The sequence below is a fragment of the Vigna unguiculata genome, chromosome 1 (assembly GCF_004118075.2).
Source record: "Vigna unguiculata cultivar IT97K-499-35 chromosome 1, ASM411807v1, whole genome shotgun sequence".
Lineage (NCBI taxonomy): Eukaryota > Viridiplantae > Streptophyta > Magnoliopsida > Fabales > Fabaceae > Vigna > Vigna unguiculata.
The window spans coordinates 36,549,026-36,575,896 of NC_040279.1; the positions used below are offsets into that span (position 1 = coordinate 36,549,026).

Genomic DNA, 26,871 nt, shown 5'->3' on the forward strand with positions numbered 1-26,871 from the left:
AACAAAGTGTATTATAGGGTTGTGAAAAATTTTACAAGTGTTGAAATTTTGGTGCCCATATAGACAATTGCCTGTATTATGACTTTTATTTGTACAATAGTTTTTTATTTAGAATTGACTGGTTCATTTCATTTTGGATAAATCGTAGTTGGTCTATCTTATTCCTTACAATGCATCATTTCATATATTAAATTGGGTTCATGTAAGTAAATCGATAATCTTCACTTTGAAGAAAATGAAATCGAACCTCATAAATCTTGAAGATCAATTACAAACTATATTCATAATGAAATGAATCGGTCAATGTTCATATAATAGAAATCAAATAACAGGTAGATAGTAAAATTTCATTTATTGTAAAATTATTCACAACCTTACCAAGCACTTTATTTTCGATACATCATATTTTTCTTATAAAACCCCCAATTTACTCCATTTAACATTTATTTATTTTTTAATTACTTCAATTTAATATGTTTAATTATACAATAAAAAAATCATTCTTATTTATAATTTTTATTATACAAAAAAAAATGAAGAATTATACAATACAACGAAGTCATACTAGACACCACAACATCATTTAATTTCCTACCTCGCTTTCTATCTTTTCTAGGAGTGTAACTTTTTATTAATTTTTTTATTTTTATTTTTTTTCTATAAGAAATTAAAGAAGAAAAAAATAACGAAATTTTTTCCTAAATATTCAATTAGTTTATATTTATATTTAGAAAGTCATTAATTTTTTTTTTTTGATAAATTAGTCAATCCATACTGTATTTATCTTTTAGAAAGATATATATTAATTGCCTTCTTTTAAAAGTCCTTACAAAAAACTCTATTATTTTTCAATGGATGCAGAACATATACAGAAATCACAATCCAGTGTTTTTTGCCTTTGGAAATGAGGAGGTAACATAGGACAAGGCATTCTTTATGCGTGTCTAGAAACCTTCGAGGAGCACAATATTAACGAAATTGTTCATAGATAAGATCGATACCCGCTGAACAAGCAGTATATGTGAAAAGATATAGCAGAAGCCGTGAACACACAGTTAAAAAACATCGTCTTCATACTATATAATTTGAAACATTATCGCCCTTAAAATAGTGACTAATGGTTGTAAGAGTTATCTCTAATTAATTTAAACAATAAAACAAGTGAACCACATCAGCTCATTTTCAGTAAATCGAGAGATCCGAGATTTTCAGTGGCAATACTATGAAGAAGCAATGTACAAATCTCCAACATAAACATTCTGCGAGTGCTATGGAGCTATGGAGCAATATGCACCGTGTTGCTGCAAAGGGCCTGAATGTAGAGTGCATAGCATCAAGCGGCATTTGCCATAGACTCAATAAGGATCTGGTAACCTTCTGGTATAGATGTCTGTGTCTGCACACATGCCGTCAATGCAGGGACATCAGCATTCAGGTCTAAAACCCTTGCCAGTACAAGAAGAAGGTGAAAATCAGAAATTCGCTTCACAAATGGAAGACTTTTTGTCCTGTCCAGATGATTCCTCAAAGCCTTCATAGTCATCTGAGTGTTCCGGTTCTCAATGGGAAACGATGATGAAAGAGGACCCTGCATTTGGGTGACAAGACACTGGTAAGTTACTGATGGTTGTAATACAAATCAAACTATATGATTTTTATGCTTTGAAGAAAAGAAACATTTTTATGAAGCCTGAAATTATAGCAACATACACTTGGTTCAAGTCACAGGTATACAAAAAAAAGATTAAAAAACTTTTTGTGTTGACATCTGTATAACATTTGACAGTTTATTACTTCAAATAAAGAGAGAACAAAATATAGTCAATCATTTAGCAATCTGCAGCACATAAATTTGGCTAACCCTGGTTAAAGAGACCATGTGCCTGATTGTCTATTTTAGAGCTTAGATTTTTTAACTAAATAGTATTGCTATAATTCTTTTAGCTTAACAGATACTTATTAAGTTAATTTTTTTTGGGTAAGGAGTTACTGGATCCTGAAGTTCAAAACAAAAAGGAAAATATGGGGTAGAAGTCAAAAACTACTAAAACTAACTCCTTTAAAAGCTCGGGACCAACTGTTTTAGAAGCTGCCTTTTTTTTTTAAGTTCTTTTTGTTAAAAAGGTTGATTGTATGGAAGCTCATTTTCTTAACAAAATGACAGGACAACTATTTAACAAACATTGCCTATCCAATACCTAACAAGCACAGGACAACTATTTAACAAAGAAAGCCTCTGTAGTAGCAATTGACAACTAAGAAATATCATATGATCCTTCCATATTCTTTTCACATTTTAAGTTATCTGAAGATTCCTTAAACAAAAATAAATACCTTCCAGATAAATCATGTTCAGGGAATTAACTAGTTTGCAGGAAAAATAATACAGGTGGAAATATTTCTTGATTCCCTAAAGAGGTTAAAGACTAGAACAACTAAGTGACATGATTAAAAAAGAACACAATTTTATATTAAACTAGCGCTTGTTGATCAAATTTTCAGTCACAAAATACAGGCATTATCTGTTTATTACTTCGATACGCTGAAATCTGTTCTGTAAATCTGTGGAAACTTCCAGATCAGATATTAAGCCTATACTCACAACAGTAGACAATTAAAAGAAGGAAAGTTCAGATATAAGATCATGTCACATTAACCATCACCATGGAATCCATGGTACTTTAACTAATTAAACTTGATGTATGGAAGAAGAGAAAATCACTCTGAACCGGGCTTTCTTGATTTTACTACAGTCCATTGAATCTAATTAGGCACATCCTCAAAGGGTGGAATTAGCTTATGCTGAAACAGCTATTCTCTTCCTTTACTACCATGAATTCATACCCTATACAGTCCAACTGATCCATCCATAAAAAAGAGCCATACCCAACAACAGCACTGAGTAAGCCACCATTTGGTACCAAAATGAAATATCAACGTGAATTGCCTAAAATCAATATTAAATTGCCCAGCTTATTGCATTTGATGGGTTACCCCAGATGCTCCAAAAGAAACTAGAAGAATATGGAATTATTTCCTTTCCATCAATTCCCCCTACAGATCCACCCCAAAAAATTTTCGATTTTACAAAAATAAGGTTTTTGCAAGCCCAATTGTGGCAGAATCAACAGCAATTCTACAGTTTAAAGATTAAAGCTACAAGCACCTCATGAAAATAAACAGTTTCGAAGTTTATCCTAGTGGTTATGAGAAAAATAATTAATCTTTAATAAAGAGTTGTAAAAGAAAACCAATGGTATAGACGGCGAATAACTCTTAGCGGCTGAACTAAAATACAGCCTAAGGGTAGAACAGAACAGGAGTACAACAGACGTCCACCATAATTCAGCAAACATGGTAACATGTAATAGACAATCACAATCACATTGACATGGAGCAAGCATAAAGAGAACATAAACAAGGAACCATACCTGATGATCTGAGATTTTGACGACGACCAAGAAGAAATCATTGTCAACTTCTTTGGTATCCTTAACCCCGACAACCACATCCTTCTTCATCTTAGACAACTTGGGATCATCGTCGTCCTTTATCTCGGTCTCAAACCACCCTTCCTTGAACAATCTCACGCACACATCACTAATCTGAAACGCTTCAAAATGCACATCCGCACCCATATCTTCATTCACCTCAAGCTTAACAACCGCAGTAACCCACTCTTTCAATCCACTCTCAGCATGGTACTCCGCAGCCTGAAGCACCTCCCTATTCGATAAAGTATAGTCCTTCTTGTCCTGGCTTATAGTCTGCGTGAAAATGAACCCTACCCTCCTCATCCCCAACCCCGCCGCAATAGCCTCCACGAGTTTCTCCTCTTCGGGGTCTCTGAAAAACAAGAGATTTTCTTCGGACCCCTGCTGCGGCGGCTCGTAGATGAAGTCCACCTCCACCTTCCCCTCCTCGGAAACTGTGCCATACATGAAGCCGCCGCGCTTGACCGCGAAGGCGAGCGTGTCGTTCACGTAGTGCTGGAACGCGTTGGCGCAGTCGCGGTCGAAGGAGACGAGCTCGCAGTGCGGATTCTCCTGGCGCGTGACGCGCATCTGCTTGGCGATGAGGTCGTCCATGGTCATCTTGCGGCCGAAGGAGCCCGCCGGGTTGAAGGCGGGGCCCGCCACGTGGCGCTCGCCTTCGTAAGTCAAAAAGACGATTGAGCCGTGGGCGAGGTTGAGAGATGAGAGAGTGAGGTCGGGGTTGGCCATATCGGTGAATCGATGGAGATCTTCACGCGATTTCGCCAATAGAAGGTTCTGGTTGGTGGAAAGGGTTTGGTTGTGAACCGGAATTCTCAATTGGGCTTCGATAATCCGTTTTAGCTCCGACACTGTGGTGGTGTGCGGGTTTTCGACGATTACTCGCTCCAGGCCGTCGCGGCTTCGAAGTCTGAGCATCATGGTGAAGAATTGAGGGTTGCTTATGTTTGGGATTTGTTGCGTATGAATGTGGAATTAGGGTTATATAGAAGATATTTAGGAGTGGAATTGGGGAATAGAATGTGGAATGAGTGATGGCTTGGGGAAGTAGAAAAGGTGCAGAGAAGCAAAAGAGGTTTGATGGTGAAGAAGAAGAGGGTGGTGTGATGATGAGAGTGACAGATAGTAAGACAGAGGAGGTTGTGCCCTTTCATGTGAAGAGATTATATTATATAGCCCCACTTCACTCATATTGGGCCTTCGCTTAGATCCCCAAATTCATTCTGTTACAAATAACTTCTTTTTTTTTTTTTTCATAATTCTAATATTTTAAAATATATTATTCAAATGAATTAGATCTGAATTCACATTTTAGAAAAATATTATTCTAAAACAGTTAAAAAATAATTCCATATTATTGGTCAACAACATTCTAAATTCTTAGTTACGAAATCAATTTTTTTTCTAAATTGTATAATTTATTTCTTTTAATAAAATACGGGCGCAGGTATTTACATTTGTTTTATCTTTTTATTAAATTAAAATAATATAATTTTAAATACATGTACACATAGTTTTGTGAAAAAGATAATGAAAAATATTAAAGTAAAATAATTATATATATAATATTGTAACGGTGATATTAAAATATTCATATATAGTTACTATTTTTAAGTAGAAAGTTATTTAATTAATTTTTATCTATTAAAAGATTAAAATGTTTAATTAAAAATGAAATAAATACAATAAAATGTATCTTCTGTAAGACCCACTTTAATTTTGTCCTAAAATTTAAGGGCCTCTCTTAGTCAGTTGAGCCTAAGGCTGGCCCATAGGGCATCCCAAAACCCCTAAACCAGCCTAACCCTCTCATGTTCTGCCCACTTTGCAAAATCAACCATCTTACTCCTCTTTTCCCCTCAAACAGTGTTCTGCTAGGGCTCGAAGCTCATTTAGATTCAAGTCAGCTCAACCTCATTCTCTGCTCCACCTCTTGAGTATGCCCCTGAAGCTGTTGGGTTCGTTGCCGTAGGTGCATGTGCTTTCCACTAGCATCTGTCCAGGTGAGGGAAGCTAGGATTTTTCATGCTTTTATAAATAATGTGTCTTTTTTGTTTCTGTTGGGTGCTCTTGATAATTTGATGCGCTTTTGATGGTGTGAAAATAATCGATGTATTATTTTCTGGATGGATTTTGGGCTTTGCATGCGTGAGAGCAGGTGAGATCTGCTATGCTCGCCTAAGCGAGCTGTTTCTCGCCCAAACGGGAAGCTCTCGCCTAAACGAGGAGCTCTCGCCTAAGCGAGAATGGCAATAACTCGCCGCCTTTTAGTTTCGAGTGCTCGCCTAAGCGAAGGCCTCTCGCTTGAGCGAGAACTTGAAGTACTCTTTGTTTTCAATCTCGCTTAAGCGAAAGTTTTTCGCTTGAGCGAGAGACCCTATTGCCTGAGCGAGAGAGCTCCTTAACTTGAGCGAGATTGACGGTTGTTAAATGCTTGTATGCTCCCATGATTGAATTATTGAATTGTTTACTCTTTTAAAGCATGAAATATGATGCCAACGTTTTATACAACGTGCTTGTGTTTTCTTAAATTTTTGTCGTTTGGGATTTTGTGTTTTTACACGTTGAAACCATTAAAAAGCTGTCAGTTTAGCTTAAGCGAGGGATTTTAGCTTAAGCGAGATCAGTCTCGCTTAAGCGAGAATTTCTAGCTTAAGCGAGATCAGTCTAGATTAAGCGAGAATTTCTAGCTTAAGCGAGACCAATCTAGCTTAAGCGAGACCAGTCTAGCTTAAGCGAGAATTGCTGCAGAATTTTAATTCCTTACTTTAACTTAACTTGTGGATTGATTCAACTACTTTAAAAGCATGAATTGGGAGAATGGGTATGAGTAGAATGGTTTATGGTCTGTGATTGATAAGTTTAACATGACCTTGGCATGTGACTTGTATGAGATGGTTGGTAATCAAAGTGGCATGGTGTCGGTATGAATTACACTTCTATATTCATGAATTGGGAAGGATGATTTGGAATGGATTCAACATGGAACATGTATGAGGATGGATTATAAAGGTTGGCATGAGATTTATAAGCATGATAAATATTACTGTTTGTTTGAATATGTATAGTATGTGGTCAGTACGTAATTCCTTGGAATCTCTAGGTGAGATTTCAGGGTCGTGCTTCAGTGGTCGGGACGTAATTCCATAGCCCCTGTTAGTGGATGTCCATGGTGGTGCCCCATCTATATAACTTGGTAAGGATTCAAGGTAAGGATCGCATCCTGACACTCTAAGGAGTCAGTTAGTTTCACTTAGAGCGGACTGACTTCTGTGGTGAGAGTAGCAGGAGGCCTGAAACTCATTAAGGGCTAACCTTGTGTGTGAGGAAAATTGATTCATTGTAACACTTGTAAGACATAGCTCGGGGGTGAGCAGAGGTATCCACCACAAGTGCAAGCATCCGCTGAATCCGACCAGGTTATATGTATCCGGATGAGCCGAGTCTTAGTGTATTGATTTGAAAGTCATAACATGCTTGGGTGTTGTATGTATATTAGATTGTGAAAGTATACCTGATTGCATGATGAAAATCTTTTTGGCTCTAGCTTACCCTTTGCTTGTTTGATTGCTTGTATGTTGTTCTTCTACTTTTGCGATGATCATCAATTTATTGATGGGAGCAGATGCGAGAGGAAATCGTGGTCAACATGGGAGAGATGAATCCGCTGCATAGTCTTCCTGGGCTTGACTTCTTGTGCTGATTGGGCTTTTCTTTTAGGGCAATGGCCCATGTATTGTTTGGCCTTTGGGCTTCTTTTTTTGAAAACTTTGTCGTTATTCCTCTAGGTTTTATGTTGGCATCGTGGTGTGCCTTGGTTACTGTACGGAGTTGTGATTGTACTCCAGGACTGATTAACATACTATTCTATGTGACATTCCTTTTAATTTGGTTTAGTAATTAAATGGGACGTTACATTAATGGTATCAGAGCAGTTCGTCCTTAGGATGACTTGAGGTTTTGGGTTTGTCATGCCTCGCGTGCGTAAGTTGCCAAGTCTAGTTGAGGTTGTTAATGAAACCAAAAGTTTTAAGAACAGAAAACGTCTTGATAAAGTGATGAGGGTGCACACTCATGACTAGATCAAAAGTTGTTTTTCCTTTCTTAATTCTAATGGTTTAGGGAAGGAAGGATGATAGACGGAAGGTTTGGGTGTCTGTAGATGATGGAGTGTTGCCTTGTATGTTCTAGTTTATCCTGTTACGCCTCTGTGTTTTGTGTCTCGTGTCTGTAGCGATGAGGGAAACTTGACCTACTCACCCTTACCAAGATTTAGGAGGAAATCTCTTGTCTCAAAGGTGCGAAAATGTAGAAGATTGTATATTGATAGATAATGAAAGTTAAGTCTTGGTTTAGAGGACTGAGAAATGATGTTGAAAGTTAAGAAGCAACGCTTTGGGCTGAGAGAGAGGTACAAGATCAAGTTCTAAGATCGTACACCACAAGTTTTAGAAGAAGAGTTCAGCTTAGAGATTAGTATATGAGAAAATATCGGTGCGTGCTCATGTGGCAAGGTTTGAGGTTGAGGATGGAGGCCCTGAACTGTATATGGAAAGCAGACGTGAAGATGGAAGCTTATGGGAGACAAAGCTTTGAAGATAAGCCAAGTGTAATGATGTTATAGGAGAATGGAGTATATTAGGAGTTATATACTAGATTAATTCCAAAAGAAGTAGTCGAGTCTTCTCAACAGTAGTAGTTACCAAAGTTAGGAGGAGAAAGGATGTTCTAAGTAAAATGGCCCACAAAAGTGGAAGGATTGACATTGGATATGAGATGGACGATTTCAAGCATCAGAAGGAGAAACACATAGTTAAGTTTGTTCTTGTAGGGAAGGACAATTAGTAATGTCACAACACGAGGAAAGGGGAAGGGAAAACAAAAGTTTTTGAGTAGCTATGAGAGTGTTTGTGAGGATTGGCACTAAAGTGGCCAGCACAGGTAATCTAATTTAAAAGATACATGTTACAGAGGTGGTGATTGGATTATGGGTTTTGGCTTCGCTTAGGGTCATACACTCTTTGATATCGCCAGTATGGTATAGGAGTCATGGTTGTCTGCAAGAAGGAGCTGAGTTTGAGGAGGTGGTTTTTGTTACAATAGCGACCAAGTGAAGATTCGCTCGGTGTGTGGTGCCTTCGTGGTGATCAAAACGTTTAAATTCAAACCCAATTTGAATTGTTTGCTTTGCAAGGTTGGGACATAGTCTCAAGGGTGAATTGATTATTTTCTCAATCTCATTGTAATAAGCTGAGGCAACGAACAAGGTGGTGTTCTTTGATTTAAAAGAGATAAGTCAGTGATTGCGTATGAAGTACGAATCAAACTAAATAGTGGAGGGGAGAGTGTCACGTGAATCAGAGTCATCTGATAAAGGAAAGTGAATACTAGACGCAAAGGATCTCGGTAGCAGAAGAGTTTGTAGACGTATTATGAAGCAAGTATTAGAATTTTAACTTTGGTGTGGTGAAGTTCACTTTTGAATTGGTGTCTGAAGGAGGACTTGTGCCAATAATTTCTAATTGGATGGTTCCTACTGAGAATTTGAAGTAAATACGGAAGTGGGGGAGATGTTGGAGAAGTAGTGGCTTATACTAAATATAACGACAATGATGACTGCGAGTTTGGTGAATCTTAAAGGAGAGGAAATGGGAGGATAAACTGTTCAAGGGTAAACGTTGGATAAGGGAGGATAAAATTTTTGGCCTGTGGTTTTAAGGGGTGGAAACATGATAAAGGTAAGAAATTTCAAACAGGTTAGCGGTATCATCAAGGTTTAGCGGAGGGTTTTCCAAGTGTGAAGAGAGTCCTTAAAATGTTCGAGAGGAGTATTGACAAATGTTGGAGTGACTAGTAAGACATATGGTTTAAAAAGGGTGGATGCGATGTTGAGAAAAGAGGATGTTAAAGCTATAAACAGGGGAGTCAAAAGGGTTTTGCAAGTTCCATAAAAGTTTTGGAGTAAGGTTTTTCAGTGATGATTGATTCCTTGTCACGACAGACATGAAAGGAGCATCATTTTGAGTAAACAGATAAGTGACTTTGTGTGTTGATCAGAGTAGCGCAGCGGGATGACGACAAGTGATACTTATGAAGGGTAAGAGGTGCGTGAAAAGAACTATCTTACTCACGACCTAAAGTATTACTACGACAACCAGTTCTTGTTGAACAACAAAAGTGTCGTTCTTATGAGTATTAATTAAAGAGGTTCACAGAATCATTTAGAGTTGGAATTATGGGGTTACTTAGAGAAAGTTGTGCAAGAGTAGTAGAAGATGGTTTGAGTTATGATTTCAAGTTAGAGTGCCAACTTGGAATTGAGAAAGTGAGAGTAGATGTTTAGTCAAGGAATGAAATTCAAGATCCGTGATTTGACAAGTTAAGAGTAAGGGTTGATCGAGAAACATAAGTGTTTGGGTTGGAAAGAGAATGTGTGAGGAGATTTCATTAGTTTAGTCATCCGACTAGAATTAGTGAGTCTCTCAACAAGGTTAGGGAAGAAGCAATTCAGAAAAATCTAGTTGAGAAGTATATTAGAGTTGATAGGTATAAATCAAACTAAAAATTTCAAGTCAAGGAAAGACATGATTCTAAGGCTTTTGTGGAAGGATGGTTACAAGTTAGTAGATCGGAAATGAAGGTGAGATACCGAAATGAATTTGGTGGTTGTAAAAGAGGGAAGTGTAATTTGGAAATGGAATGACTTAGTTGTGGATTTTGCTACCATTGGTTGAAGTAGTACAGAAGGCAAGATGTTATGAGTGTCGTTATGCGTAAAAGTGGTCAGAGTGTTGATAGTGAGGTAGTGGGCCAGAACTCAATAGTGATCAAGTTAGTGGAGTGATGCATAAAGGAGCGAACAAGGTGACGAGAAGTGATAACGAACATGCTTTAGTTTGAGACTTAAAGTGATCAAGACTTTGATAAAAACCTACAACAGGTAGTGGAGAGCATATGGTGGGTGAGTCAGTATATAGACACAAGTTAGTTAGGCAAGTATGAGGGAGCATCCCAGTGTTAAGGTTGTAGGTTGGAAGTTACTTCGAGAGTAGTGACTAAACCAATCTACACAGTTGAACACATATCGCTTAGCACAGAGGTAAAGTTTCCAGTTACTATAGGTGTTGGAGTCGTTTTATTAGTCATGTCTAAGTGGTGGTTGTCGGATGAAATGAGGAAAACGTAGTTTTCTTCCCATCTCGTCGGTGAATTTTCGAGGTCGAAAATTTTTGTTGTTGGGGAGAATGTAAGACCCACTTTAATTTTGTCCTAAAATTTAAGGGCCTCTCTTAGTCAGTTGGGCCTAAGGCTGGCCCATAGGGCATCCCAAAACCCCTAAACCAGCCTAACCCTCTCATGTTCTGCCCACTTTGCAAAATCAACCATCTTACTCCTCTTTTCCCCTCAAACAGTGTTCTGCTAGGGCTCGAAGCTCATTTAGATTCAAGTCAGCTCAACCTCATTCTCTGCTCCACCTCTTGAGTATGCCCTGAAGCTGTTGGGTTCGTTGCCGTAGGTGCATGTGCTTTCCACTAGCATCTGTCCAGGTGAGGGAAGCTAGGATTTTTCATGCTTTTATAAATAATGTGTCTTTTTGTTTCTGTTGGGTGCTCTTGATAATTTGATGCGCTTTTGATGGTGTGAAAATAATCGATGTATTATTTTCTGGATGGATTTTGGGCTTTGCATGCGTGAGAGCAGGTGAGATCTGCTATGCTCGCCTAAGCGAGCTGTTTCTCGCCCAAACGGGAAGCTCTCGCCTAAACGAGGAGCTCTCGCCTAAGCAAGAATGGCAATAACTCGCCGCCTTTTAGTTTCGAGTGCTCGCCTGAGCGAAGGCCTCTCGCTTGAGCGAGAACTTGAAGTACTCTTTGTTTTCAATCTCGCTTAAGCGAAAGTTTTTCGCTTGAGCGAGAGACCCTATTGCCTGAGCGAGAGAGCTCCTTAACTTGAGCGAGATTGACGGTTGTTAAATGCTTGTATGCTCCCATGATTGAATTATTGAATTGTTTACTCTTTTAAAGCATGAAATATGATGCCAACGTTTTATACAACGTGCTTGTGTTTTCTTAAATTTTTGTCGTTTGGGATTTTGTGTTTTTACACGTTGAAACCATTAAAAAGCTGTCAGTTTAGCTTAAGCGAGGGATTTTAGCTTAAGCGAGATCAGTCTCGCTTAAGCGAGAATTTCTAGCTTAAGCAAGATCAGTCTAGATTAAGCGAGAATTTCTAGCTTAAGCGAGACCAATCTAGCTTAAGCGAGACCAGTCTAGCTTAAGCGAGAATTGTTGCAGAATTTTAATTCCTTACTTTAACTTTAACTTGTGGATTGATTCAACTACTTTAAAAGCATGAATTGGGAGAATGGGTATGAGTAGAATGGTTTATGGTCTGTGATTGATAAGTTTAACATGACCTTGGCATGTGACTTGTATGAGATGGTTGGTAATCAAAGTGGCATGGTGTCGGTATGAATTACACTTCTATATTCATGAATTGGGAAGGATGATTTGGAATGGATTCAACATGGAACATGTATGAGGATGGATTATAAAGGTTGGCATGAGATTTATAAGCATGATAAATATTACTGTTTGTTTGAATATGTATAGTATGTGGTCAGTACGTAATTCCTTGGAATCTCTAGGTGAGATTTCAGGGTCGTGCTTCAGTGGTCGGGACGTAATTCCATAGCCCCTGTTAGTGGATGTCCATGGTGGTGCCCCATCTATATAACTTGGTAAGGATTCAAGGTAAGGATCGCATCCTGACACTCTAAGGAGTCAGTTAGTTTCACTTAGAGCGGACTGACTTCTGTGGTGAGAGTAGCAGGAGGCCTGAAACTCATTAAGGGCTAACCTTGTGTGTGAGGAAAATTGATTCGTTGTAACACTTGTAACACATAGCTCGGGGGTGAGCAGAGGTATCCACCACAAGTGCAAGCATCCGCTGAATCCGACCAGGTTATATGTATCCGGATGAGTCGAGTCTTAGTGTATTGATTTGAAAGTCATAACATGCTTGGGTGTTGTATGTATATTAGATTGTGAAAGTATACCTGATTGCATGATGAAAATCTTTTTGGCTCTAGCTTACCCTTTGCTTGTTTGATTGCTTGTATGTTGTTCTTCTACTTTTGCGATGATCATCAATTTATTGATGGGAGCAAATGCGAGAGGAAATCGTGGTCAACATGGGAGAGATGAATCCGCTGCATAGTCTTCCTGGGCTGGACTTCTTGTGCTGATTGGGCTTTTCTTTTAGGGCAATGGCCCATGTATTGTTTGGCCTTTGGGCTTCTTTTTTTGAAAACTTTGTCGTTATTCCTCTAGGTTTTATGTTGGCATCGTGGTGTGCCTTGGTTACTGTACGGAGTTGTGATTGTACTCCAGGACTGATTAACATACTATTCTATGTGACATTCCTTTTAATTTGGTTTAGTAATTAAATGGGACGTTACATCTTCTGTATGTATTAATACTTCTTTTGAAAGAAATATATATATATATATATATATATATATATATATATATATATATATATATATATATATATATATATATATATATATATATTAAAAGGTTATTCGGAAGATGCAGAAAAGAATTACAAGCAGAAACCTTATATTCCAATCTTTCTGTTTAGTTATTATCCTTCTTATTTAACAGAAGTAATAAAGAGAAAATCCTAATTTTGATGCTATTCATCTTTTAAAATAAGATTTTGAATTTTTAATTACTTTTACGATTTTTATCATCATATTTGTAGAAAAGTGTGTAACTTGATTTTTTTTTCTCATTTTTGATCATGTGATTTAATTATTTTAGTTTCATCCGTACGATTGAATGAGATTGTACACAGAAAAAAATATATAATAAAAAAATATGATAAGATAAAAAATATTTTAAAATTTATAAAAGTTAGTACTTTTATAATTTTTAGTTTTTCTGTTATGATTTTTTTTATGTATTTTTTTTTATATTAAAGAATATTTCACTTTTATAAAATTATTTTATTTATTAGGATAGATAAAATTAATCTAACTTCATTTAACTATAATCATTTACATCATATTAAAGTAAGAAAAATTAAACTATTTATAATAAAAATTAAATATTATTGTTTTATTATTCTGTTTTAAAAAACTGAGCTTTTATGGATTAAATATTCACTAATTGAATTATTTTTTCTTTTTTCTTTTACTTTTCTGTGACCTCCTATCATAAACACCGTACACACTCCAATTTAATTCAATCACCACTATCCACACAATGATCAATAGCTTCTCATCACCATCACCATCGTTGAAGGTCATGTCGTCCCTTCCCCGTTGCTCTCAGTCTTCGTATGGAATGTCTTTTTGTGAACCCCACACTCAGTGCAATTCTAACACCCCACACTTCACCCCATGGAATGTCTTTTTGTGAACCCCAACCCTAACACTTTATCCTTCTTTTATTTGTCTTTTGCATTCTTCTCATCTTTTTATACTTAATGTTTCACCATTTCCATTTTTTATTTTCTTTTTAAATTTTTTTCTTCAATATATATGCTTTTGCCATTTTTGGAACTCGTTATCCGCTTTGACAACATAATTGTTTTTGTCAATGGTTAATATATACCAATTTAAGTTTGTCTTTTGGATGTTTTTTATTGAAAATATATAGTTTGTTTATGTTATTATTAATACACTTGTTATATTTAATTTGGAGAATAACATTGTGCTTCTTTTTTTTTACTGGAAGTAAAAAATTTGTTTATTTTATTATTTATACATTTAACATTCTGTTTCATTTATTGAGGAGGGACCTTTCGATTGTGGTATTGGTGTTGAATTTGGATGTGACATTCTTTTCACAATTACAAAGCAACTTTCCTTTGACACTAAGGCAATGAAGCGATTCAATTTCGTTCGGTTTGGTTTGGTTTGGTTCAGTTTGGTTTGGTTCAGTTCAGTTCGGTTCAGTTCGATTCAGTTTGGTTCGGTTCGGTTCGGTCTGGTTCAGTTCGGTTCGTTTCGGTTCAGTTCGGTTCGTTTTGGTTCAGTTCAGTTCGATTCGGTCCGGTTTGGTTCGGCTCGGTTCAGTTCGGTCTGGTTCGGTCCGGTTTGGTTTGGTTCGGTTTGGTCTAATTCGGTTTGGTTCGGTCTGGTCCGGTCCGATTCGGTTTGGTTCGGTTCAGTGCGGTTTAGTTCGGTTTGGTCTGGTTCAGTCCGATTTGGTTTGGTTCGGTCTGGTTCGGTTCGGTTCGGTTTGGTCTGGTTCAGTTCAGTTCAGTCCGGTACGGTTCGGTTTGGTCCAATTCGGTTTGGTTCGGTCTGGTCCGGTCCGGTTTGGTTCGGTCTGATTCGGTCCAGTCCAGTTTTGTTCGGTTCGGTTCGGTTCGGTCCGATTCGGTCCAGTCTGGTTCGATTTCGTTCGGTCCGTCTAGTTCTCTCTTGTCTGATTTGGTTTGGTCTGGTTCGGTCTGATTTGGTTTGGTTTGGTTTGATTCGGTGCGGTTTGGTTCGATTCAATTTCGTTTGGTTTGGTTCGGTCCGGTCCGATTCAATCCGGTTTGGTCTGGTCCGATTCTCTCTTGTCCGGTCCAATCCAATCTAGTTCTTTCTTGTTCGATCCAGTTCGGTCCGATTTGGTTCTCTCTTGTCCAGTTCGGTCCGATTTGGTTATCTCTTATTCGATCTGGTTCATTTCAGTTTGTTCGGTTCGGTCTGGTCCGATCTGATTCTCTCTTATTTGGTTCTCTCCTATTTGGTCCGATTCATTTCTCTCCAATCCGATTCATATCTCTTCAATTCGATTCAGTTCTCTTCATTCCAGTCCGATCCAGTTAAGCTTCAATATGGTATGTTAGTGTTATATTCATAGTATTAATTACTAATAGGATAAATTTATATATATATATATATATATATATATAATATTACATATTGTACATAAATAAAATTGAATAACAATTAAAATATTTATTAATTTTTAAAATATTAATAAAACAGTTGATAAAGTTATAAAATACTTTTAAAAAATTATAAAAGAAAAAGACAAATATTTAAGTTTTAAAATATTTGAGAGGTTTACTTGCTAAATCAAACGTTCAAAAAATTAAAATAATAATAATTTATATTTACACATTGAATTTTTTATCTTTATGAAGTTTAATTATTATATTATATTTATATGGTGATAAAATTACATCTATAAAAACAAAAATAGGTATATAAAAAATTATTAAAAACAATATTTTATACATGATAAAAAAATAACAAATACAAATATAAAAAGAAGTAAAATTAATCATATGTGTTATAGAAATAATTTCATACATCACTGGATGAAACTGTACAAAGAAAATAATTAAAATCTATGAAAAATATTATTATTGAAAATGTATAAAGTTGTTAATGGTTCTAAATGATGATATAAAAATAATTGATAAGTATGATAATCTGATTATTTAATATATACTTTCTTTAGTATTTATTTTACGTTAACCATAATATTATATATCCTAGAAAGATTAAATATAATTTTAGATTCAAAATATAAAAGTATATTATATGAACAAAATAAAGTGAGAATAAAGATTTAGAAGATCCCCCTCTTGGGATGTCAAATACCTGCTTTTTGTTGTAATGATTAGATATTTATTTTATCACCACCTATTACAATTTGATATTTCTTTAATTTTCATATGTTTTTATACAATTTTTTATTTTCATATTTTTAAAATATAATTTTGGTTCAATTTTCAATTTTTGTATGTTTATATTTATATTTAAGCCAACGAATTTTTTTCTAATAATATCATAAACAAATAGATTTATTAAATAAAAGGTTATTTGTCATATTTTATATTGCATTATGTCATTAGTTTGTTCTTATGAAATATATATATGAACTGTGGTATGAATTAAACGTAATCTTAAATATTATCACGTTTTTTAATTTTTCCTACCCTTGATATTTGACTGCACAATGAATATTGCAGTGCACAACATGAATAAATATTTACAACGAGAGTGAAAAAATAAATATAAAACTGAAAATAGCTAAAAGAATTTTAAATGATGATATAAAATAATACTAAATTAATTATATCTTAACTGTTTTAGATCCTGCACATTTTTCTTTTAAATAACTTTTAAAGCCACGTATTTTATTTTTTTCTGTAATTTATTAATATCTTTAAACCCGCTTGAAAAAACAAAAAAAGATAGTAATATATAATAATTCATCTGAAAAAAAAATGTTGAAGTCTTTTTTTTTATCAAACTTCATATTTTTTGTTGCCTTGTGTGAGACAATGAAACAAAAAAGCATTGTAATGTTGGTTTAAAAATGTAATTTACAACAATATGAGGAAAATTAAATGTTGGTTTAAAGCTGTAATTTATGATTCTAGTACTTTTTAAAACACAAATTAAAATATAAAACATGGTCTAACATGATATTTTAACTGTGAAAATAATAAAAATTACACTTTAAAAAATTGTATTTTATTTTCCCTTCCAAAATATCGGTTGGAAAGATGGTATATCTTTCAATGACATATAAGTCTCCCATACATCCAAAATAATTCTTCATTCTTGTAGTACTTTTCTGGTGCTATTTTCCTTCTATTATTTAATGTGACAAAGTTTACTTACTTTCCATTCTAATATCTACGGTTATTTCTTCTTCATTTTCCTTCCTACAATCCTTCTCATAACTCATCCAATCTCAAATTCTCTTATCCTTCTTATAAAAATTTCATGTCAGGCAAGAAGATAACATTATATTTGAATAGTCTTAGATAAACTTTTCTGTTCAATGCACCATGCATGTGTTAAGGTCTAGAATAGTAGTGATATTTGAGTTTGTATCATAACCTTGGAATGCTTGTTAATTGGGGTTAGAATCTTGAGGTAATACAGGAGTTTCTATAAGGTAAATTCCACAAGAACAAAGGAAATTTAATGCAATGGGATCTAACTATTTAAATCACAATTTAAGCTATAAGAATAAAGAACACAACATTTATTTCTCAAATCAATTTTGAAGGTGTACAAAGCAAATTTAACTCAATGGCTTCTCACAAAAAAGAAATGGAGGAAAAGAAAGACAACAAATTAAAAGCAATGAGGACTCTGAATTAAGAGTTGACAACAGAGCACTTTGTTCTAATTTCTCCATCCGAGCCTGTGAGGACCTCGATGGCTCCCATTCTCTTCATTGACTGTCCAAACTCTGTGAAGAACTTGTCTTGTTTCGTCAATTCGTTCACAATGTTTCTCGAAACCTTGGCTGTTAAAAGGGCAGCATCTGATTGGAATAAACCCTTGTTCTGAATAAGGATAGAATAATAGTCATTGTCAAAGGTGCTTGAACTCTCAGGATCCATTTCTACTGTAGTGGTGGTGTCACTCAGACTTTGACATTTTGTCTTCAAAAAAGTGGCATAAGTAGGATTCAGAGAAGGATCTTGATCACCCTTTCCGCTGAAGTTGAAAAGCCTGTTACTGAATAAGTTGCAATGACCTACCCCAATTGTGTGTGCTCCTATATATACACAAACATACCTAAAAGGTTAATTTGTCATTCATAATTATGTACATTTAACACAACTTTGCACAAAAAATGTACCTGATAACACAACCAGATCATGCACCGTAAGCTTTTTACTCTCAAAGCTTTGTCTGAGCTGGGTGATGTTGAAAAACGGTGCTGGCAGGTTGGCCAAGGCTTCACCACTAATGGATACTTTCCCATCTCTTCTTCCGGTAAGAACTTCCCACATAGGCTTTTTGAACTGCAAATATTACGAGCCAGTTACATGCATGACACAAGAATATTGCATATTGCATATGCAAGTTTTGTAGTATATATAATGGTTAATTAGGTTTTGCATACTTGGACAGAAACAGCATCCCTAGCAGCCAATGCAAGTATATCAGCACAGGATACAGTTCCAGGACATTTTGCCTCCAATGCTGCTTTTATGTCATCGATCACATCGAAGCCAGACAGAGACAAGTTCGGAATGGAATCCTTCTCTGCTGTGTTGGTGGCAGTGGAGTCCAGCAAAACCGAACCATCACAACCCTGAAATGTTGATTACAACCATGTCGTGTCAGTGTCAATCAGTGTGTAATTAATTAAAGTTATTAAAGAGCAAGAAGTATATGAATGTTTACCCTGACAAAACAGTCATGAAAATGCATTCTGATCAACTTGGCAGCCAACTCAGGCCTTGCAGAGACATGTTCCTGGATTTTGCTCCTAACAATGTCCTCGGCTTCAGAACATGTTCGCTTGTAGAATTTCTTTCTAAGGTCGCCACCTTCACAAACCCCTAGGATACAGAACAGTGCCAAACATGCTACAAGAAAACCTCTCATCTTCATCCTTAATTCAATCCTTCCGTGTAACTGTTATGCTATGCTCTTTTCTTAACTCGTAATTAGTGAATGCAGTGCTTGATTACAATAGCATTGCTCCCTTTTATAGGCTTTCCAAATCATTTTAGTTTAGCAAATCCAGTTAAGCATTACATACAACCTAATATTAAATTGTGTGAGAAGATTAATCCGAGAAGGAAACTTGTGCCCTCAAACCAGCTTCAACCATATATAATAAATGGCAACTTCAATCATCGCATGCATTTAGGTATCCAGTAGGATTAAGATAATGTCACCTACCATTGGTTTCACATGATATTACTTTTTCTATCAAAATACTTCTCTCAATTGGTTTGGCATTCTATAATAAAGTGAGTTTGAGTTGAAAGAGTTGTTCTTTTTCTTTTTGGTGAGTTTTTGTGTTAAGAGAGTTGAATAGGTTACTAAATTGTACAGTGGTGAATATGCCAGCACTCTGCACATATCTTCCCTGCTGTCATAAGCTTCTGGGTCAACCATTTTCGGACTTTCTCTTAGGCTTGACCAAACCCTCTCTAGTTTTGTAGCAGTGAGTGTAGTTTTACAAGTTAAATGTACATGATTGTGTCCCTTAAGTTTTGGAAGACGAATTAGACAAAAAATATAGTTTAAGCTTTTCAGGGAAAAACAGTGATTTGATCGAGCCACACGTTTTGGCCCATTCATCAACACGACAAATTCGATGTTTGAATATTAAGTGATTTGTTTAAGGTAGGTAGTTGAACAATTATGGTGATCGAATGTCAACTACACTTAAAGTATTTGAAGCAAGTGCAGATGATTTAGAAAAATTCAGCTGCCAAGTTAATCTTATTCATATGTCAAAGGCATCGCAAACAGTCAACTTTTTTTCTCTCAAGTTTGTCGTGTGTATACTAGTCCCGCCGCGTTTTATGATTGCTTAAGACTTCAATTACGATTCATTTGTTGTTTAATTTCATCAAATGTACATTATGAATATCTTTTTCTATGTACAATAACTAAATTATATAAAATTAAATTATTTGGTTATATTTTAATGAATTTAATTAATTTATAATTACATTTAATTTAAATTTAAAGATAGCACATACTTATAATTATAGTATTTTTAAAATAATGCATTATTTTATGAAATATAATATTTTAACATACTGATGATATTAAAAATAATTTATTTTTATCATATTTTCTAATGAATAACATCGGTTTATACAAATGAATAACATTTGTTGTTTATAATGTCTGAACATTGGAAATGACAAATTAAGTAATTTTAAGGAAATATTTTGTAAGTAAAATGAAAAAAAAGCAAACCAAATAAAAAAGTATTAATTATATATATATATTAAAATTTATTTTTGAAATAATCTTATAAGGCATAAGAAGAAAGAATAAAAAAGAAAAGAAAAAGAAAGTAGAAAATAACGAAATAAGAAATTATACTATCACAATGCATTTAATCATGTGACAAGTTGTGAATTGGAAGAGAAAATGTAAAAAAAATTAAGGAAGGATAGGGAAGAGAGAGAATTTTGAGCAACATATTCAACTAAATTTTAACTTGGTAGAACTATTTCTAATGTATCACTTCAATTAATAAGGTACTTCAACAATTAACAAGGTAAGGGAAGTGATCTTAATTTTTTTAATATTAATTTTAAAAGATTTATGTGTCTTTTATTCATCTTTTTTTATTTGGAATGATATATTATTTTATTCGTTTAATTTATTTTTAATTGTTATCCTATTAATTTATATTTATATTTATGTTATTTAATGAGTTTAATACGTTTTTATTCAAAATTTTGATACATTTTAATTTTCAAAATTTTAAAATAAATAAATATAGTGTTTTTAATCCAATTACATTAAATTTGATGTAACCTAGGAAATGCTTTTGGGACGTTAAAAAAAAATGAATGCAAGTGAGTTAAAAACACTATATCTAATGTTTTTTAAAGTTTGGGATCAAAATGTTTCAAAATTTTGATCAAAAACGATTTTCAGTTGTTAAAGTTCAGAGACTAAAAATATATTTAATATTATTTAATTTGTTTCGGTACATCCAATAAGTCTCACATCGTCGCTTAGCGGTCGAGGTCAAACGGTCCAGCGCAATTTAAATATTGCTTCCTCCCTCTATCCTTCTAGGCAACTTTTGAGCACAAAACTGTGATGGAACTCCACACTCTCCTCTTCCCTTACTTTCAACTGGGGGCTTTGATACACTCAATAAGTTTCCATCGCTTAATAAGGTGGAGGGAGGAAAAAATATTTAAATTGTGTTTGATCTCAACTCCTAAGCGATATAAGACTTATTGAGTGTACAAGAATATAATTTATATCTAGTTATATGCATTAACCCATTTTTTTATTTCACTTAATTTATTTTGAGTCACTCGTTCTATTTATTTATTTAGTTTATTTATCTTCAATCATGCACTAGTACCTTATATTAATTTATATTTATATTATTATATTTGTTTATGATATTTTAATCTATATTTAGCACCCTATAATGTGATATTCATAGGCAAAACTTATGACTATTTAGCACAAGAAGGTTAGGTAGTGACTTTTTGGACCAATAAATGGCTGGTATTCTCCATAAATAAATAGTTATGATTGTATCAATGTTTTTAATGGGAAATATTCAAGTACTAAACTCAATCACTTTCCAAAGTAATTTTTAATCATCATAAGTGGAAGGAATATTGGTCCATATATCTGATAAAATGAGATTAAGTCTTATGGTTGTAAGTCTAATCTTATGCCCCCATTGTTTATTGAGTTTATTAATATTAATATTTAAGACTTACAAAGACTTTATACTCTTCTTGTGTTTTTCTTTGAAGTGTATGTACTATATCAATAGAAGGAAAACTTGTTCAATAAGAATTGTTCAACCAATTTTTGGGATATCTTCTTTAAAATGTTAACCCATGGAGAATTTATAATAATATTTTTAGAAGATATATTAAATATATAAGTAGTCATTTATTCTGAACTCTTGTACAAAATATATATTTTTTATAATATGCTTATAATAATTATAAAGGTACAAAATATTTACATACATATATATATAAAGTTATTTTTTTATTAATATTCTCTTTAAGAAAATTTATTATAAAAATAAATAATTAATCAAATAACAATTATTTATATAATAATTGAGGTGTTACATAATGAAATAATAAAACTTAGACTCTACCCGTTGACATTCCTAGTTCGCAACCTAGGTTTCAATGTTAGAGTAAGTTTAAGACATTCATTATTCAAACACCTTCATGTGTTCTACATATACAGTAAATCCTCCATCCCTTTCTCACCACTTATGTCATTTAAAATATCTCTTTTAGATATATTTGCTTATATTAATTACAAACATTACTACAAGTTTCACATACCACATACCCTCTTAGGTTTGTAACCTCCACTAATTCTATAAATATATATCATCATTCACAATCATTTTATTATCATTAAAAGGATCTAACTCTATAAAATGTTTTTTGAGTAACCTTGTCTCCCTTGAATGAGATTCAAACAAAAATAAAAGTACGGTTATTTTTCTATCTTCTTTTTTCTAAACCAAAATTATTCTCTCTTGAGGGTAAAAATTTATCACTTGAATCAAAGATAATTCTTTATTTTTCTAATGAGGCAAGATATTATACTTGAGTCAAAATATGTCATGAAAGAGTTTTATACAACAATTTAAAACATTTCCAAAATCCTACAAAAGATCTATTATATTAGTGTAATAAACAAGCTCAAAATACATAATTGCAACATCTATTGCTTAAAATTCATGCTTGAATAATTTTAACTCAAGATTAGGTTAAAAATTGATCACTGTATTTGTTCGAAAATTTCAAGTATGTCCCTATGTGTTGATGGATAATGATATGTTGACTTACTTTTAATTCACCACTCCAATCATTTTTAGATCATCACATCATACTACTTAAAAAATAAAATAGATAATTGAACGATGATTGGAATGATGTGTTAAAAGTGAATAAAAAAAATTGGTCAAAATATCATTATCCTATTTTGATTAATTTTCATTAGATTCCTATTTTAAAAAATGTGTAACAATTAGATCGATTGATACTATCGTAACAATGTAAATATATGTACTGTTATATGTCACTTTTTGATTTTAAATTTCTTTTTTTGAAAAATTTTCTTTTATCTAAGTTACACAGGAAAAAAAAAGTAAGACTCCAACCACGACCCATTGAATAGTTTAGATTACCTACCTTAATATTGCAAATACAATTACAAAAAGAAAATCAAGATTATTTTGTCGTATCATATTGGCTTTCGTAATCGAATTACGGATAAGTATATAGTTTCTATTATTTTGACTTTGTAGTATCTTTTGATTTCAAAAAAATTTAAAATTTGTCGTACATTTGACAATACTAGCATTACATAATTGCTGGTTGCAAAGTGGTAGCCACGATCAAATTTGGACTGTTGCTGCTGCAAAATAGTTTGCCATTTTATTCCATCAAGTAATTTATTACATAAACCACAAGGTTCTTACTTTCACATGAATCGACTTCTGACAACACAAATTTTAGAACACAGTGGCGTGGGAAACGCAAATAAAATTGTGACAAAATAATGTAGGAAAAGAAAGACAACAAATTAAAAACAATGAGGACTCTTAATTAAGAGTTGACAACAGAGCACTTTGTTCTAATTTCTCCATCCGAGCCTGTGAGGACCTCGATGGCTCCCATTCTCTTCATTGACTGTCCAAACTCTGTGAAGAACTTGTCTTGTTTCGTCAATTCGTTCACAATGTTTCTCGAAACCTTGGCTGTTAAAAGGGCAGCATCTGATTGGAATAAACCCTTGTTCTGAATAAGGATAGAATAATAGTCATTGTCAAAGGTGCTTGAACTCTCAGGATCCATTTCTACTGTAGTGGTGGTGTCACTCAGACTTTGACATTTTGTCTTCAAAAAAGTGGCATAAGTAGGATTCAGAGAAGGATCTTGATCACCCTTTCCGCTGAAGTTGAAAAGCCTGTTACTGAATAAGTTGCAATGACCTACCCCAATTGTGTGTGCTCCTATATATACACAAACATACCTAAAAGGTTAATTTGTCATTCATAATTATGTACATTTAACACAACTTTGCGCAAAAAATGTACCTGATAACACAACCAGATCATGCACGGTAAGCTTTTTACTCTCAAAGCTTTGTCTGAGTTGGGCGAGGTTGAAAAACGGTGCTGGCAGATTGGCCAAGGCTTCACCACTAATAGACACTTTCCCATCTCGTCTTCCGGTAAGAACTTCCCACATAGGCTTTTTGAACTGCAAATATTACCAGTAGTCAGTTACATGCATGACACAAAATTGCATATGCAAGTTTTGTAGTATATATAATGGTTAATTAGGTTTTGCATACTTGGACAGAAACAGCATCCCTAGCAGCCAATGCAAGTATGTCAGCACAGGATACAGTTCCAGGACATTTTGCCTCCAATGCTGCTTTTATGTCATCGATCACATCGAAGCCAGACAGAGATAAGTTCGGAATGGAATCTTTCTCTGCTGTGTTGCTGGCAGTGGAGTCCAGCAAAACCGAACCATCACAGCCCTGAAATGTTGATTACAACCATGTCGTGTCAGTGTCAATCGGCGTGTAATTAATTAAACTTATTAAAGAGCAGGAACTATATGAATGTTTACCCTGACAAAACAGTCATGAAAATGCATTCTGATCAACTTGGCAGGCAACTCAGGCCTTGCAGAGACATGTTCCTGGATTTTGCTCCTAACAATGTCCTCGGCCTCAGAACATGTTCGCTTGTAGAATTTCTTTCTAAGGTCGCCACCTTCACAAACCCCTAGGATACAGAACAGTGCCAAACATGCTACAAGAAAACCTCTCATCTTCATCCTGTTTTTAATCCCTTTGTGTCACTCTTATGCTATGCACTTGTCCTAACTCTTAATTAGTGAGTGCAGTGCTTGATTACAAGAACATTTGCTCCCTTTTATAGGCATTCCAAGTCATTTTTGTCAAGCAAATCCAGTTAAGCATTACATACAACCTAATATTAAATTGTGTGAGAAGATTATTCTGAGAAGGAAACTTGTGCCCTCAAACCAGCTTCAACCATATTTAATTAATTGCCACTTCAATCATCGAATGCATGTATGAATGTAGCATTAAGATAATCCCAACTGCCATTGGTTCTGATAGGATATAATCTAAATCAAAGTTAATTTTTTTAGTAAGTTTGTGTCAAAAGAATAGTTTTCTCTATTCTACAGTGGTTGGTTACAATCTGCCAGCACTTTGCACATATGTTCTTCACTGTCATAACATAACTTCGCGGGTCAAACTTTTTTCTAAACGAATATGAGTAGTTTTACAAATGCAGAAGATATAGATGCAAATGTGGAATCTTCAAAACTTAATAAATTTCAGCCTCTCCTCTTCGGGCTTATGCAGTATTTACCAGACGATTGCTTGAATGTTATTCTGATGAGTAAGATATATGTCTTATAACACATTTTAAGATTGGATAATTTCAAATAAGAAAAAATATAAACTGTAATCTATTAATTAATTTACTCTTTTGTTTTAATTTGATAGATCCAATTGTTTTCTAAAATTACAAAATTAGCAATTAACCTGTTAATATGTTATTAGTTAGTTACTATCATTTAACTTGGTTAAAGAATTTGAATTGACATGTTAAATAGTTTGACGAAAATCAAATAAGTACATCGTCATAATCAGTCACATGAATGACAATGACCCAAAACAATGGTAGAATAATAAATAATCTATTTTTTTTGTGTACATCTTTGGTCTTTTTCCTGCCATTAATTTTCCACTGGCTAGTCTTCTAATCTATTCATTAGGAGAATAAGATGACATAAACGCGTCGTTAGTCTTGTTAAGAAGGTTTATTCCCTCTACTTAATTATATTCATTTCAGACAATTTAATATTAAGGTTAATGTCGTGATATTTTCTCAAAAAACAAAAATAAATACAAACTAATGAATAAAAGGAAAAAAAACAAAAACAACACAAAAAAATCATGAGTCTTTTACGTCGTTAAATATTTTATATTAGACTAAAAGAAAAACAACTCAAATTTTACGATTTTGTAAATAATTATAACTTATTTATTCTTGGAGATCTAACATCAAACTTGACATTATGTCGAATTGTATGTTAGTAGTTAAGTTTTTCGTCAGACTACTAACATTTCAATGTAAACTTATTTAAATTAGAATTCTTAGCTTATGATTGTGATGTAATTTTTCTTGATTAGAAGTTTTTGTAGGTTTAAGTCTGTTATTGAGGTAAGTACTCTATAGTTTTATGATCTCAATCACGATAATATATAAATGTCTCTTTTGATCTTGTGTTTGTAATTTGTTGCATCTATTTTGCAGTATATTTGTAAATTTATTTTTCACCCGATTCTGTAAAAGTTATTAGAAATATATATATGTTGTTTTGTCCAACAAGCAACATAGACACACAAGTTTGAAAGACATTTATAAAATGTTCAAATAAATTGTTGTGGTTGTTATCGTGATCGAATGTCAACTCCTAAAGTATTGGAATTATTAGAAAAATTCAGCAAACAAACGAAAGTCAATGTTATCTATGTCAAACATCACAAAAATTCAGTTTGTCGTCTATAGAATGACGTGTCCCACTTCACATGCTTGGTTAAGACTCAATAAAAAATGGGAATAATAGCAAGGATTCATGCTTAGTTATTTTCTAGGTTTTCATTTTGTTGTAAGTTTTACATCGACTAGAGATAAGACTTTTTACCTTATAAGTCGATTTTGTGAGGTTGAGTTAGATTTAAAGTTCACTTCTAATATGGTATCAGAGTTAAGTTAGAGTTTATCTTAAGGTGTTTTGGAAGTCCTACATCGACTACTGATATTAGGCTTAAAACCTACTTTTAACA

The 26,871-nt window shown here is 34.0% G+C and overlaps 2 protein-coding genes across 2 annotated transcripts; both read right to left on the bottom strand.

Annotated features, from left to right (window-relative positions):
* Positions 1 to 1,055: 1,055 nt before the first annotated feature.
* Positions 1,056 to 4,648, bottom strand: LOC114192772 (NPL4-like protein 1). The gene is made up of 2 exons (XM_028082588.1): positions 3,432 to 4,648; positions 1,056 to 1,588 (listed from the first exon to the last, which is right to left on the bottom strand). Exons 1-2 carry the CDS (start codon positions 4,413 to 4,415, stop codon positions 1,334 to 1,336), a joined length of 1,239 nt encoding a protein of 412 aa, XP_027938389.1. The 5' UTR covers positions 4,416 to 4,648; the 3' UTR covers positions 1,056 to 1,333.
* Positions 4,649 to 17,513: 12,865 nt separating this feature from the next.
* On the bottom strand, positions 17,514 to 24,879 carry LOC114178961. The gene is made up of 10 exons (XM_028065121.1): positions 24,612 to 24,879; positions 24,328 to 24,519; positions 24,068 to 24,233; positions 23,592 to 23,983; positions 21,900 to 21,931; positions 18,864 to 18,889; positions 18,667 to 18,812; positions 18,383 to 18,574; positions 18,116 to 18,281; positions 17,514 to 18,031 (listed from the first exon to the last, which is right to left on the bottom strand). Exons 1-10 carry the CDS (start codon positions 24,819 to 24,821, stop codon positions 17,625 to 17,627), a joined length of 1,929 nt encoding a protein of 642 aa, XP_027920922.1. The 5' UTR covers positions 24,822 to 24,879; the 3' UTR covers positions 17,514 to 17,624.
* Positions 24,880 to 26,871: the final 1,992 nt, after the last annotated feature.